Here is a 12,322-nt window from a genome sequence, read left to right as displayed (position 1 = left end):
GTGATTCCCTGGACCAGCAGTGTCCTTCCCTAGGGGAGGGGGTTACTCTTTTGGTCACTGCCAGACCCAGGGGTGATGCTGGGCACAGGGGTGGCTTTGTGCCTGGGAGAATCTGGACTGTGTCACCTTGGGATTGTGCACATTATGTGCACACAGCCATGGCGGGGGAAAGCCAGCCAAGCAGTCAGCATTTGTGGTGGGAGTTTGTCATCCTGCCTCGGGGGTGGATGGACATGCCCATGCCTGGGTAGTGTCCCCTGGGACATGGGCTCTGGGATTTTGGCCCCAGGCTGAAGTTCAGGAGGAGAGATGACCCCCCTGCTATCCCTTACTCCTGAGCATCACCATATTTGGGAGGGCATCAAGCAAAAACAGGGAGAAATTCCTTGGGACAAGTCAGTGGGCACTTCCTTCTCTATTCCAATGGGGCATGTGACAGTTTTTGTTACCTCCTGCAAAATTGTGCTCCCAAATTTGGTCTCAGACACACGATTGAGCTGCTTAATGTGCTACCACCACCAGTGGTCCCTGCCCATTTCCCTACCTGGGCACCCTTTTTAAGCCAGTTGGGCACCCTAGGTGCCTGCTGGAGGATATAAAGGATGAAGAAGCAACCAATGTCATCCTCAGCTGTTGGCCAAAGGAGCCTAATGTATTTGTACCGAGCAGGGGGGCCTTGAGGAGGTAGAAGACAGATGGCTGAGATTAGCTGAGAGAGGCTGGTGATGGTAACGAAGCCAGGCTGCGCCCGTGGGTGATGACATTGGAGGTCTGGACATGAAGGTGGGCTGGAGGGGCTGTTTGGGGACCAAACACCTGAAAACACTGATTTCTAGGCCATTAGAGGTCACCAGTCCAACCTTTTGCTCAAACTACAGCGGGGCCAGACGAGATGTCAGTGCTGGCGGGATTTGCCCCAGGTAACCTGTTGTCCCTGCTCTTTTAAAAGAGTTTTGGTCACAGTGAGGGCCCTGGCAGACCCTGCATCCCCATTAGCAGCCTAGCAGAGCTGAAGCTGCCCCTTGCCCACCCTGTGCCCAAACTGAGCCCTGCCACCTGGCAGGGACGAGTGTGAAGCCACCATGCTGGCATTTCTCAGAACAGGGTTAAAACCTGACATTGCAAGGATGCTGTGGGGAAAACCAGGCATAAATGCCCTGGGGAGAGGGTGGGAGAGCTGGGGGGCTACTCGCTGGTGGCACGGTGATGATGTTCCTCCTGTGGTACCCATGGCTTTGGCTCCGTGTTTCGGCAGACGGGAGAACAAGCTGCGCATCCAGAACGGCTGGTTGTGCCACCTTGCCCCCGAGATCATCCGCCAGCTCTCGCCGGACACCGAGGAGGACAAGCTGCCCTTCTCCAAGCACTCGGATGTCTTTGCGCTGGGGTGAGTCCCTGTGGCAGGGCAGGTGGGCAGGCTGCAGTGAACCGGCACAGTTGTGCCAGCTGTGAGCTGCTATGTGCAGCCGGGAGGGGAAGGGGACACGGTTTGCTTGCTGCAACACCAAGGGGATGCTTCATGTGGGAATCCCCATCGCTGGGCGCAGAGCACCTTTCTGTTTGAGAAATTTTGTGTTAACTCCCTCCCAAAACACCAAATCCCCTGTTGTGGCTATGGAGCAGGGTGGCTCTGGGCAATGGGATCTGGAGCATCATGGGGACGCCAGCCTGGTGTGATGTCTCCCCTGCATCCTCTTGGGGTGGGTACCACTGGGATGTCAGCTAGGGATGCAGAAGGTTGGGGACACAGGCTGGGGAGCCCCCAGACACCCTGATTCTCTCCACCAGCCAGCTGCAGAGGGGTTGGCAGCAGTAGCTGCTGCTGTGAGCTGGGGCTGCTGGGGAGATGAGATGCCTAAAGGTCAAGAAGAGGAGAACTGATGAGTCTCCTTCAGCGAACTGGCTCATCACTCCTGCCGCTTATCTGAAAGCAAGCCTTCCTTACGGCAGGAGCCCAATTGCCCTGGTTAAACCTTTCTCGAGGTGGACATAGGGCTGGGGGCTTTACCCAGAGGATTAATTTTCTTGTGGATACCTTAAAGGCTGCGGGGATTAGTGTGCATGGGGCTGTTATGGGAGGCGATATTTCCATCAAAACCACAGTAATTACAGCTGAAAGGGTCTGGCTTTTTTTTTCCTCCCTCCCTGAGGTATATCTTTAGCACAAAAATAAAGAAGTAATTAAGGGATCATATCGAACTAAGTGAGAGTCAGTTACTTAGACTTAGTTTTTCCTCCTTTCTTTGAGTGTGAGCTCTGCCCTTATGTAAAGCATGAGTTTCCTTAAAAGATTAAAAGATTTTCCCACATTTTTTGTCTTTCTTGTTTCTGCTGCCCTCCGCTGAGCCCGGGAGGCTCACAGCTGATCCGGAGGGTTATTGCCATCGCCATTTCCCTCTAGGGATTTGGGGATCAGCAACAGCGAGAGGAAAAGATCTTTTAAAGAAGACAGAAATTTTAAATTAAAGCGTGGGTGAAGGCGGCGCAGAGCAGGGTGCTGAGGCTGACGGCACGCGCTCGACAAAGTCTGCAAGATTGTGGCAACAATTAATGTTAGATGTGTGGTCTTCTGCAAAGGGAGATGGAGCAGCAGATCACTCTCCATAGCACCATCTGTACCCCAGGAAACACAGTCCAGATATTTGGGATGCATCACATGAAGGTGAAAACTTAAGCCTCAAACTCCCAACTAGAAATCTGAATTTAACTGCATCGGATGCATTCAGGCACTTTAAAAATCCTGGCTGATGCCTGAACATCTTGTCCTGTGCCACCAGGACCTGTCTCTCTCCAGCCTCCCCGTTCCTCTGTGCCTACAGCACCAATGGGCATCTCACATTATTCACATTTTTTGAGATCGATAGTCAAACTGTATGCATATTTTTCAAAAATCAGGGAGCCCCCCATCCAAGAGTGTTCTTTCATTTATCAGACTCCCTCCCCCAGATTTTTCCACCCAGATGCTGTTTTAACTCTGTTTCTTGCTGCTTTAACTGGCTGTGATGGCATCCCTTGAAGGGAAAAGTAAGTCCAGGGAATTTGCCTTGGAAATCAGGGCCAGCACTGTGGGAGTAGGGGCTTATCCAGCCTCCGAGTGCTGGAAAACAAGGGTGGAAAAGTCCCAGGTGGTAGCGGGGGTGGAGGACCACGGGGATGCCTGCCAGCTCAGCCAGAGATACCGTTGTTTTGGGATATTCCCTTGGATTTGGAAGTCCTCATGGAAAGGAGGGCTTGGCTTAGTGATCAGAGCAGTGCAGTGGCAGATGGCTGGGGGTTCTCATGTGCCATCACCCGGTGAGGGTGCCAGGGATGGTTCATGCCATGGCTTGGATGGCTTTTTGTGGTTTGGAGTGCTTTTTCCAAAAGGAAAAGGAAAAAGTCAGAGCAAAAGTGAATTTTCAGGTTCATTCTTCCCTGGTGCTTGCTGCCCCAAGCAGCTGGAGCAGGTGGCAGAGTTAGAAATGCCAGCCCGGCGGCTGGACCATGTATTTACCCCCCGCATCATCTATTAAGCTACTCGGCGGGCAGCGGGGCAAGGTGCTATTGCATCCTAGTGGGAGATTCCCACTTGATGTAACAGGCTGGCTGGCAGCTCTGCCCATTATTCTGCACATGCCTCTGCCTGTGCATCCATCAGCTTCTGTCCTCCTGCCCATGGGCCATATTCTCCCCTGGTGTAAATCAGGGGCTGCAGCAGGCTGTCAATCAAATTGACAGCCTCAGTTACTTCCTCTGGAAAATGGGAGAGGTGATGTCTCTGTAATGAGGGCTGAGCATCTCTGGTGTCATATCTGGGATGAAGCACCTCCTGGATGTGGATGATTTTTAGAGCAGGGAGAGGCAGTGGGTGTGGGTGCAATGAGCAGCCGTACCCCTGTGCGATGCCTCCCAGCTCCTCCCAACTCTAATCCCTGCTGTCTCCCAACAGCACGATCTGGTATGAGCTGCATGCGCGGGAATGGCCCTTCAAGACACAGCCAGCGGAGGCAATAATCTGGCAGGTGGGAAGAGGGATGAAGCCCAACCTCAGCCAGATCGGGATGGGCAAGGAGATCTCGGTAGGTGGTGTGGAGCAGGTGCTGGAGCCCCGCGTGTATGTGTGTGTGTGCATGGAGGGGGAACATGCCCCACTGGTGCATGCCCTGGGGGGGGGGTCCCTTTGAAAAACTCTCTGTGCTGCCCAGGATCTGCCAGCAAAAAAGCGAGGGGTTCCTTCCTCTCCAGCCAGTGGGACTCAGTCTAGCTGCTGGTGGCACAAGAACAGTTTGCCTGTTCCTTCCATGCCAGCCCTTTGCAGGGATGCGGTGATGGAGATACGGTCCTTACGGGGGTGGACACATTCCCTCTGCCCTGGCACTTCAGAAGGATGCAGTGATGGAGGTGGGGTCCTTGCTGGGAGGACATTAGGTGCGGAGATCATGGTGGGAGAGGGACTGGCTCTGCTCACGCACTTGTCCTGTGTGGCTGCAGGACATCCTCCTCTTCTGCTGGGCCTATGAGCAAGAGGAGAGACCCACCTTCACCAAGCTCATGGACATGCTGGAGAAACTGCCAAAGCGCAACCGTCGCCTTTCCCATCCTGGGCACTTCTGGAAGTCAGCAGAGTAAGTCCCTGCCCTTGCCTGGTTTTCCCTGTGGTGGCTGGAAGCTCTGCCTGCACCCCTCAGCACGCCACTGTCACAGCTGACTGGGTAGCATTGGCGGGGGGCATGGGGACAAGCTGTGTGTATATAGGTGCCGTGGGGGGGCGGGGCAAGCATGGGTAGAAAGGGTGGTCATAGAGTGCTGTGCCCATGCCAGCTGTCACTGCAGTGCTGGCTGTTCTTATTGGGCTGAAAAAGCCTGGGAAAGTAGTTGGAGACGATCAGGAGGAGCTTAGCGAAGTGCTCCATCATCGCTGGGAGGAGGAAGCAGGGTAGGTCCAGGGGCAGGCTGGGGCCAGGACATCTGTTTCAGGGATATCTGCTTTGGGGACATCGGCCAGGGCTCCAGTGCCAGCTTCTGCACCCCTCTCAAAGTGGTTTCCCTCCTGGGAAGGTGGTTTTTCCTTCTTTTGCCCAGATTTAACTGGTGGGGGGATATCCTGCCTGGGGTCCCTCCCCAGACCTGCAGCCTGTGGCAGCCATCGCAGCTTCCAGCGCTGGGAAAAGAACATCGTCTCTTCTCCCACAGATAGCTCGTGGCCAAGTCCTGCTCCGTTTCATTGCTTTGGCTTAGTCACATCTCTCTGCTTCAGCAAACACAGCATAAATGGGTCCCCAGTCAGGGTTTCAGGATCTGGCCTGTTGGTAACAGCAGGCAAAACCCAGAAGTATCACTTAGAGACTCATTTTCTTCCCTTGAATTCATCGTATTATGACAAATAGGATCAAAAGCCTAATCCATGCAGGGGTTGCATTCATGGGGGGATTTTTCCTTCTCCTGGTGTGCATGCCCAGACTGTGGAGGCTGGAAATGGGCAGGGAGGGAGGGCGGCAGAGGTGAGCTAAGGGAGAGAAGTGAGGGCAAGTTTGACTACTTCAAGCATCTTTTTTGGACCTCACTGAGGGTTGGAGATGCAGATTTCTTCTGCTGTATCTGATAACAAACCTCCTTGCTTCCTTATCTGTGTGACAAGTGTGGGCGGCCCCAAGGTTACGGGCACAGCGAAAGCCGCTGGAGTGTCCCTTGTGCCACCTCCCATCCCCGTGTGCTCAGGGCTGATGAGGGGCTCCTGGGACCAGCACAAAGCCAGCGGTCAGATGGCCCCCAAATCACCTGGAACATAAGCCAATAATCAGGAGGGAAGTTAATTACCAGTCCGTGCTCCGAGCAGGCACCAGGGTGGCTTCTGCAGCCAGGCAAGGAAAGCTGAAGGTTGATGAACCCCAAAGCAGGTGGCTGTATAATTGCTTGGTTGGGTTTGGGAAGGTTTTTGCAGTCAGAGCCATGCTCTGCCTGCCCTAGGCTGTGGCTGGCCGGCAGCTTCCTCTTAATTACCGGCCCCATCTTTTGCTAAGTGCGAGGGGAGGGAGGATTCTTCAGCTCAGCTCTCGCTTTCCGTCTGAGCTGCCTCCTTCCTGAGGGACTCGGCTCTGGCCACTGTTCCCATGTTAGGTCCTGGCTTCCCCGTGGGGTCCTGGCTCACCCACAGATCCCAGCTGTGCACAGGGATGAGCCGGCTGCGGTACCCGGGGGCTCTGCCATACCTGCACTCGGGGTTCCTGCTGCTGGGAGAGCCTGGATGCACGGGGATGGGGCTGAGGTGTGTGGTACCCAACAAGCCTTTTCCCCTCTAGATGATACTAAATCTGAGACTTGCCTGCACCAGCAAAACCCAGGCTGGGCTGGCGGGGAGGTGCAGAAGTGCACTGCTTCCCACAGTGCCACTGTATTCCGGGGCAGCTCTGTGGCAAACCCACTTGGGGAGGCTTTTTTGCAACCACCTGCCCCGCAAAAACCCGTGGTGCCCTGGGACAAAGTGCCCAGTGCTGACTCTGCTGTGTTGTGTCCCTTCCAGGCTGTGACGGGAGGAGTTAAGGGATGGTGCCTTCCTCCCCCTGCGGTTCTCCTCTTCCTCTCTGCTTCCCACCCTGTGCTACAGAGGAGCAGCGGGTGCCACGGGCCAACAGCGGAATGGGAATGAGCCTCTTCCCCCGCAGCGTTTCATCCTCTCTGCAAGGGCTGGAGGAGCCAAGCTGGTGGCAGAGCGCCAGGGACGCCCGGCTGCGGTGGGATGGGGACGGCGGGCAGCTCCCCGTGCACATGGAGTCAGGTCTGGGGCCGATTCCCCTCCGAGCAGGGGGAACCCATGAGGCAGATGGCTTCAATTTAACCCCCAGGGCTCCTCTGATCCCAACCAGCATGGTCAATGCTCATGACGCTCGGATGGGGAGGGGTTGCTTCTTGGTTCTCAATGAGTTTATTTAATTTCCTTTATCTATTTATTTATTTTTTAAATGAAAAAAGGGGGAAATGTTGCTGATTCATGAGTTTAGCGCTGGAGCCTGCGGGGGCCAGGGAGTGCCGCTGCTATTAGCTACCCCCTGCGGGAAAATGCATCTGCAGAGCCGGAGCTGGAGGAGTCCTGCTCCCCCTCGCCTCTGCAACCCCTTCATGAGCAGCCGTGACCTTTCACAAGTGGCTTCTTTACCTCCTGGCCATGCCCACTTACATTTCTGCCCTCCAGGTCTCCCTCTCAGCAGGTTGCTTCTCCACATTCCTGTTAATTTAGCTGTTTGCCCCAGCACATATCTAATCAGCGAGCCTTTCCTTCTCGCTCTCCCCACTGCTGCTTTGCTTTTGGCTTCGATCTTCATTCCTGAAGGCACTGCCAAAGCCCTGGGTTTGGGGGTGCTCTGGGGCCGGGCAGAGCGGAGCAGCTGGGACTGGGGTCCTTCCCCTCTCCCGTTGCCTTCCTCAGGCTCGTTGCCGGAGCCGGGGATGTGGACAAGCTCTGGTTGTACAGAGCATCTCCCTCCCCAGCCCCACGCAGGGAGCCATGGACATCTTGGCTGAACAAACAGCCATGCCCAGGACTGTTTTCCCCTGCATATTCATCTTCCATCAGCCAAACCCCGGACCTCCCTGAAGAGATGCTCTTTGGGCAGCATCTGGGAGCTGGTGTTGCCATCTGAATACCGTGTGCCGGTATTTCCCTCTCCCCATCATCTCGGATGGGCCCTCGAGCCCATTAGATGAGCTGTCAAGCGAGGGATGATAGCAAATTGCGTTTTCAGGCCCTTATTGAGCATAATTGCTTGACAGGAACCATCCTGAATAATTCAATTGTAGTCTAAGTTAGCTTAATTTGGAGACATGATGAGGCTCTGCAAACTAACCAGCCCTGGTTTGTTTGCTGCTCCTCTAACTCCCCCTTGCCAGCATTTGAACCTCTTTAACATAAGTAAATGAAGATTAGAAACGTAATTGCAGCTAGCAAGAGATGTTACTTTAATCATGGGGGCGTGTATGAAGGTGCTTTTATGTCTTAAAATTTGCACAAGTGCATATGTATAAAAATCTGAGGTGGGCAGGAGCAAGGGCGGTGAATCCAGCCTCCAAGCATGCTGGCAGAGGGTCGGTCTGGATGAGTCTTCTGCTGATGCTTTCAGGACATTTGCTGTGCCATGTAGTTGCATCTCACTCTCAGATGTTTTGCATGAAGTTGGGATGAGGCAGGATCACCTGCTTCTGCCTTTGATGCTGAGGCCAAGTGGGATGAGCAAGAGAGAGCAGGGTGAGCCCTCGTTTGTGCTAATTGCCCCCCGCACCAGGCAGCAGGGCCAGTTTGTGGTCCCCATGGCCTCATGCTGCAGAGCTCAGTGTAGGTGGCTGAGCATCACCTCATCCCAGTGATGATGAAGGATGTTCCATGGCTGTTCACCTTCTGCCTCCTCCACATTCCACTTCTTCCCTCGTGAACAACCCCCCCATCTTCTTCATCCCACCCTGGGCTGCAGCAGTGATGTCCTCTGCTGCCCATCCTCCCCATCCCAACCCTTCCCTGCTGTCTCATACCCTCTCCATCCTCTGTGCGTGAGCACGTGTGCCATAAATGTTGCACTAAGCCTCAGAGTCTCGCTGAGTTTTCACCAATGCCTTCACCTGTCGTGGTCCTGGGGTCTGTTGGGGGGAGCACAGCCCCATCACCAGTGGTCTCTGCTGCTGGAGGGGCACAGGGGCGTCTCACTGTGAACTCACAGGTCCCCAAACCACGTTCAGAGAGAGTCATTGCTGTAGAAAGGTGGTGTCCTTCTCGCTCAGTGGTTTTAGTTTCTGTGTAGGTGTGAACTTCCTAGGCGAGCAGTAGCAAGTAAAACGTGTTGGAAGGATGAAGGAGGTGATACTCAGCACTGGGGGTGGCAAAATGCTGTAGCCTGATAGACTTGTGGATTTATGGTGGAAGATACAACGTCCATCTTGAAAGACTTTCTGTGGGTTTATTCTCTGTGCCCCAAGCCCCCTGCTTGCCTAGAAGGTCTCACCTTGACATAATCCCCCCATGGGGTCTCCCCAGCCGTTGGCAGACACCTGCTCTATTTTATTGGCCAAGACTCAAGGAAACAAGTGAACTGATGAGCATGTTGGTTTGGTTGCCCCATGGCATTAGGTCCTTACCAGGAGCACAGGGCCCTCTGCAGCAGCCTCAGCCAAGCATTTCTCCCCTGGATTTTGGGCATTTGAAGGGAGCTAAGTGCTCCTGTAGCCAACAAACCTTGCCAACTCTTCTCTCATCTCTTTCCTCTTTCTCCCTGCTTCCCTCATCGTAACATCTCAGCCAGGCCATGAGCAGAGCTGTCACGCAGTAGTATTGGTGGAAAAATAGCTGCCCTGTATTTATCATAAATTAGCTCAGAAGAGCAGCTCCTTCGCTTCCATTCAGTGCAGCGACGGTTGTTTATGCAGCCGTGTTATTTGCATCATGCTTTCTTATTTTTGAAAGTCTTAATTATTAAAAAAAAACCCAAACCAACAAATCTTACTTTTTTTTGTTGTTGCTGTTCTTTGTTTTTTGACTCTGGCTTTGTGAGTTGTTTTTTTTTTTTTCCCCAGTTTAAAAATATCCAGCCCTTCAGCAGGGAGAGAATGTAGGAGAAGCTCTCCACAATGCCCTCTAATAGGAGATCCGAAGGAGCGAGAAGGTCCATCTGGTGGCTCAGTTTAGCTGCATGAGCTAGAGGAGAGACAGGGGTTATTTCCAGATGCGCTGGGTGAGAGCGGAGCCTGCTTTAGCACGGTGGTGTTCTGAGCAGCAGCTTGAGATGCAGGGAACCATCCCCAGCCCTGTGGTACATCCCTGGGCTCCTGCAGCGGAGCAGCCCCAGCGATGCTCTCCTGACCCGGTCCTCCTGCTCTCAGATGCTTCATCTTTTCAGTCACCCTCTGAGGCTCTTCTCTGAGCTCCCCAGTCCCTGACTTTGCTGCTGTCCAAGGTTTCTTTCCCAGCGTTTCAGCACTCCTGGGAAATGCTGCGTTTGGCGCTGGGTAGCGAAGCCACTGCCAGTGGTGGAAGTGGTGGTGCTGCATGACCCCAAAGTGCTATGTCCTCCTTTGGCTGCTAAGTTATATCCCCCCAGCCCTGTTGCTTCTTCTATCCACCCCCCCAAACTACCCAAATCCTCGCTGAGCCATGACCGGGCAGTTCCTGGGGATGATGAGCTCAGAGTCCGTCCCCGATGACTTTTATCCGATACTTGACATGGCAGGAGCCAAGATGATTAAGATTTAAGACAGATGGTAGGCAGAAATGAGTATCTTTGAGGTGGAGTTGCTCCTCAGCCTTTGCTAGATGCTATGGAAGGGTTGGTGCCTATGGATTGGTCCATGCTAAGAAGAAGGGGTCTATGTTGGAGGTGCCATGAGGTGCTGCCTGCAACCCCAAGTGCCATGGGGAGCCCCAGGTCAACCCTGCCAGGGTGGCACTCTGCTGAGCACCTTTGCTTTCCTTCCCCCTTTCTTCACCATTTATTTATTTTAATTTATTTAATTTTAATTATATTATTTTTTTTTAATAATGATTCTTCGAGAAGCTCGGTCACCTGCAAAAGCCTTCTTTAGTTTCTGGTCCCTGTAAAGTATGCTGTTACATTTTCTTGTACATAAGGTATATATAAATATATATACATATCTCTATATGTATGTATATAGATATATACATATATAATGAGCTCTAAATCCTGTACAGTTTCAAACTGAACTCAATGGCCTGCTTTGTTTTCTCTGTGTTAGTTCTGACCGTTGCAGAATGAGCTGACTTTCATTTCCCTTTTCTTCTTTCCCTTTTCTTTTTATAAATATATACATAAATATATATATATATATATTTTGTTGTCGTTGTTGCAAAACTCTCGTCACTGGAAAAGAACAGTTGATTCTGGTGCAAAAAATATATCACCCCACAAACCAACAACAACAAAAAATTGCTGAGAAAGGCACGATGGATCTCCCTGATGTAAATTTGTACAGTAACATTTATAACGTTTTCTACACTTGAAGAAAGTATTTATAATTTCAGCTGTCTGATTGAGTGCGAATCTCTGTGACCTGCAGAAATGGATAGCCATTTGTTCCTGTGGTTTCTCGTGCAGTGTTTGGTGAGGTGACAGTGTATGAATTATTTATGCCAATAAAAAAAAAACAAACACAAACCTTTGAAAACCATTGCACCCCTGTGCTGCTCTGCGCCGCCAGCTGCTCCCTGCCCTCTCCTTGCTCCACAGTGGCATCGCATCCCAGTGGTGGGGTGGGAGTATTTTTCCGTGGCTGGATCTGGACCACTGTCCTCCATCAGACCCCTGGGAGCATCTCGGTGCCAAGCTCTGGTCCAGCAATGCTCAGGGGGAAACACAGCACTGCCGAACCCCCCTTTTCCTCTCTCCCACCGTGTCAGCTCGCAGCCCAGCCCTTTGGGGACAATAATTCACAGCGAACGTTTGGATGGGAGCCACAGGGAGCCGCAGCAGCCGAAAACGTGGGAGTTGGGCAAATTATGGGGCAGGCAGCAGATAAATCTCCACGTGGCTCTGCTTGCAGAGGGGCTGGGGCTGGGGTGGGGTGCATGCCAGGGCAGTGCTCCTCCCCAGCTGGACCCCCACAGGGACAGCTGAGCCTGGTGATGAAGCGCTGGAGGCTCTTCGCATCTGCTGCTTTATTTGTTTGCTTCTCCCATGCTGTTTTACTGGGGGGCTACCATAAATCTGCAAAACAGCCCGTCAGAAAGCAGCAGCAGTGCTTGCTTGTGGGGCTGATGCAGGCGGTACCCGATGGTAGGAGATGGAGAAGAAAATCACAGAGGGTTCATGTCGCTTTCCCCCTCTCCTTCCCTCCTCACTATCGCCTGAGTGCTTGAAAGGTAAAATAATGATGGCTCACCATTAATAAACCATGAATACTCAACACTTCTCCTGTTGAGGGCTTTTCATCTTTCAAAGCCTGCAGGAGCCAGTAACCAATTAGACCAGACACATCCCGGGAGGGGAGCTGTGGGAGGGTCAGCCAGGGGGATTTTCCTGGGAAGGATGGAAGGGGGCTGCTGTGATGGGACATGGATCTCCCAGACAAGAGAGAAACGGGATTTGGGTATAAAGAGCCACTACTTAATGCCCTCTCCCTGCCAGGGTCTTTGTCACCCCCCCTGGCTCCCTTGCAGGTTAAATGGGGTACTGGCTGCATCAAGGTGTCACCATCTCTTGCATATATGGTATAAACAGGGGGTTAAATCCTGCTGATGGTTCCCCTGGTGTAAATCTGGAGAGCTCCCATCAGTCTGGAATATAACTGGTTGGCACTGGTGTGTAACTGGGCAGCCAGGGCCCTGGTGGCTCCAGTGCTCCAGTGATGG

The 12,322-nt window shown here is 52.9% G+C and overlaps 1 protein-coding gene across 1 annotated transcript in view; it reads left to right on the top strand.

The window, feature by feature from the left end:
• KSR2 (kinase suppressor of ras 2) overlaps positions 1-4,608 on the top strand; it is an 80,688-nt gene extending 76,080 nt beyond the window's left edge. Inside the window, 3 exon segments of the mRNA XM_055796805.1 lie at positions 1,256-1,387; positions 3,929-4,058; positions 4,471-4,608. Of these exon segments, the coding sequence (XP_055652780.1) occupies positions 1,256-1,387; positions 3,929-4,058; positions 4,471-4,608 (400 nt within the window).
• Positions 4,609-12,322: the final 7,714 nt, after the last annotated feature.

This window comes from Falco peregrinus, chromosome 2 (genome assembly GCF_023634155.1).
Source record: "Falco peregrinus isolate bFalPer1 chromosome 2, bFalPer1.pri, whole genome shotgun sequence".
Classification (NCBI taxonomy): Eukaryota; Metazoa; Chordata; class Aves; order Falconiformes; family Falconidae; genus Falco; species Falco peregrinus.
Note: the sequence above shows the minus strand (reverse complement) of the source record. Positions and strands in the feature narration are given on the sequence as shown.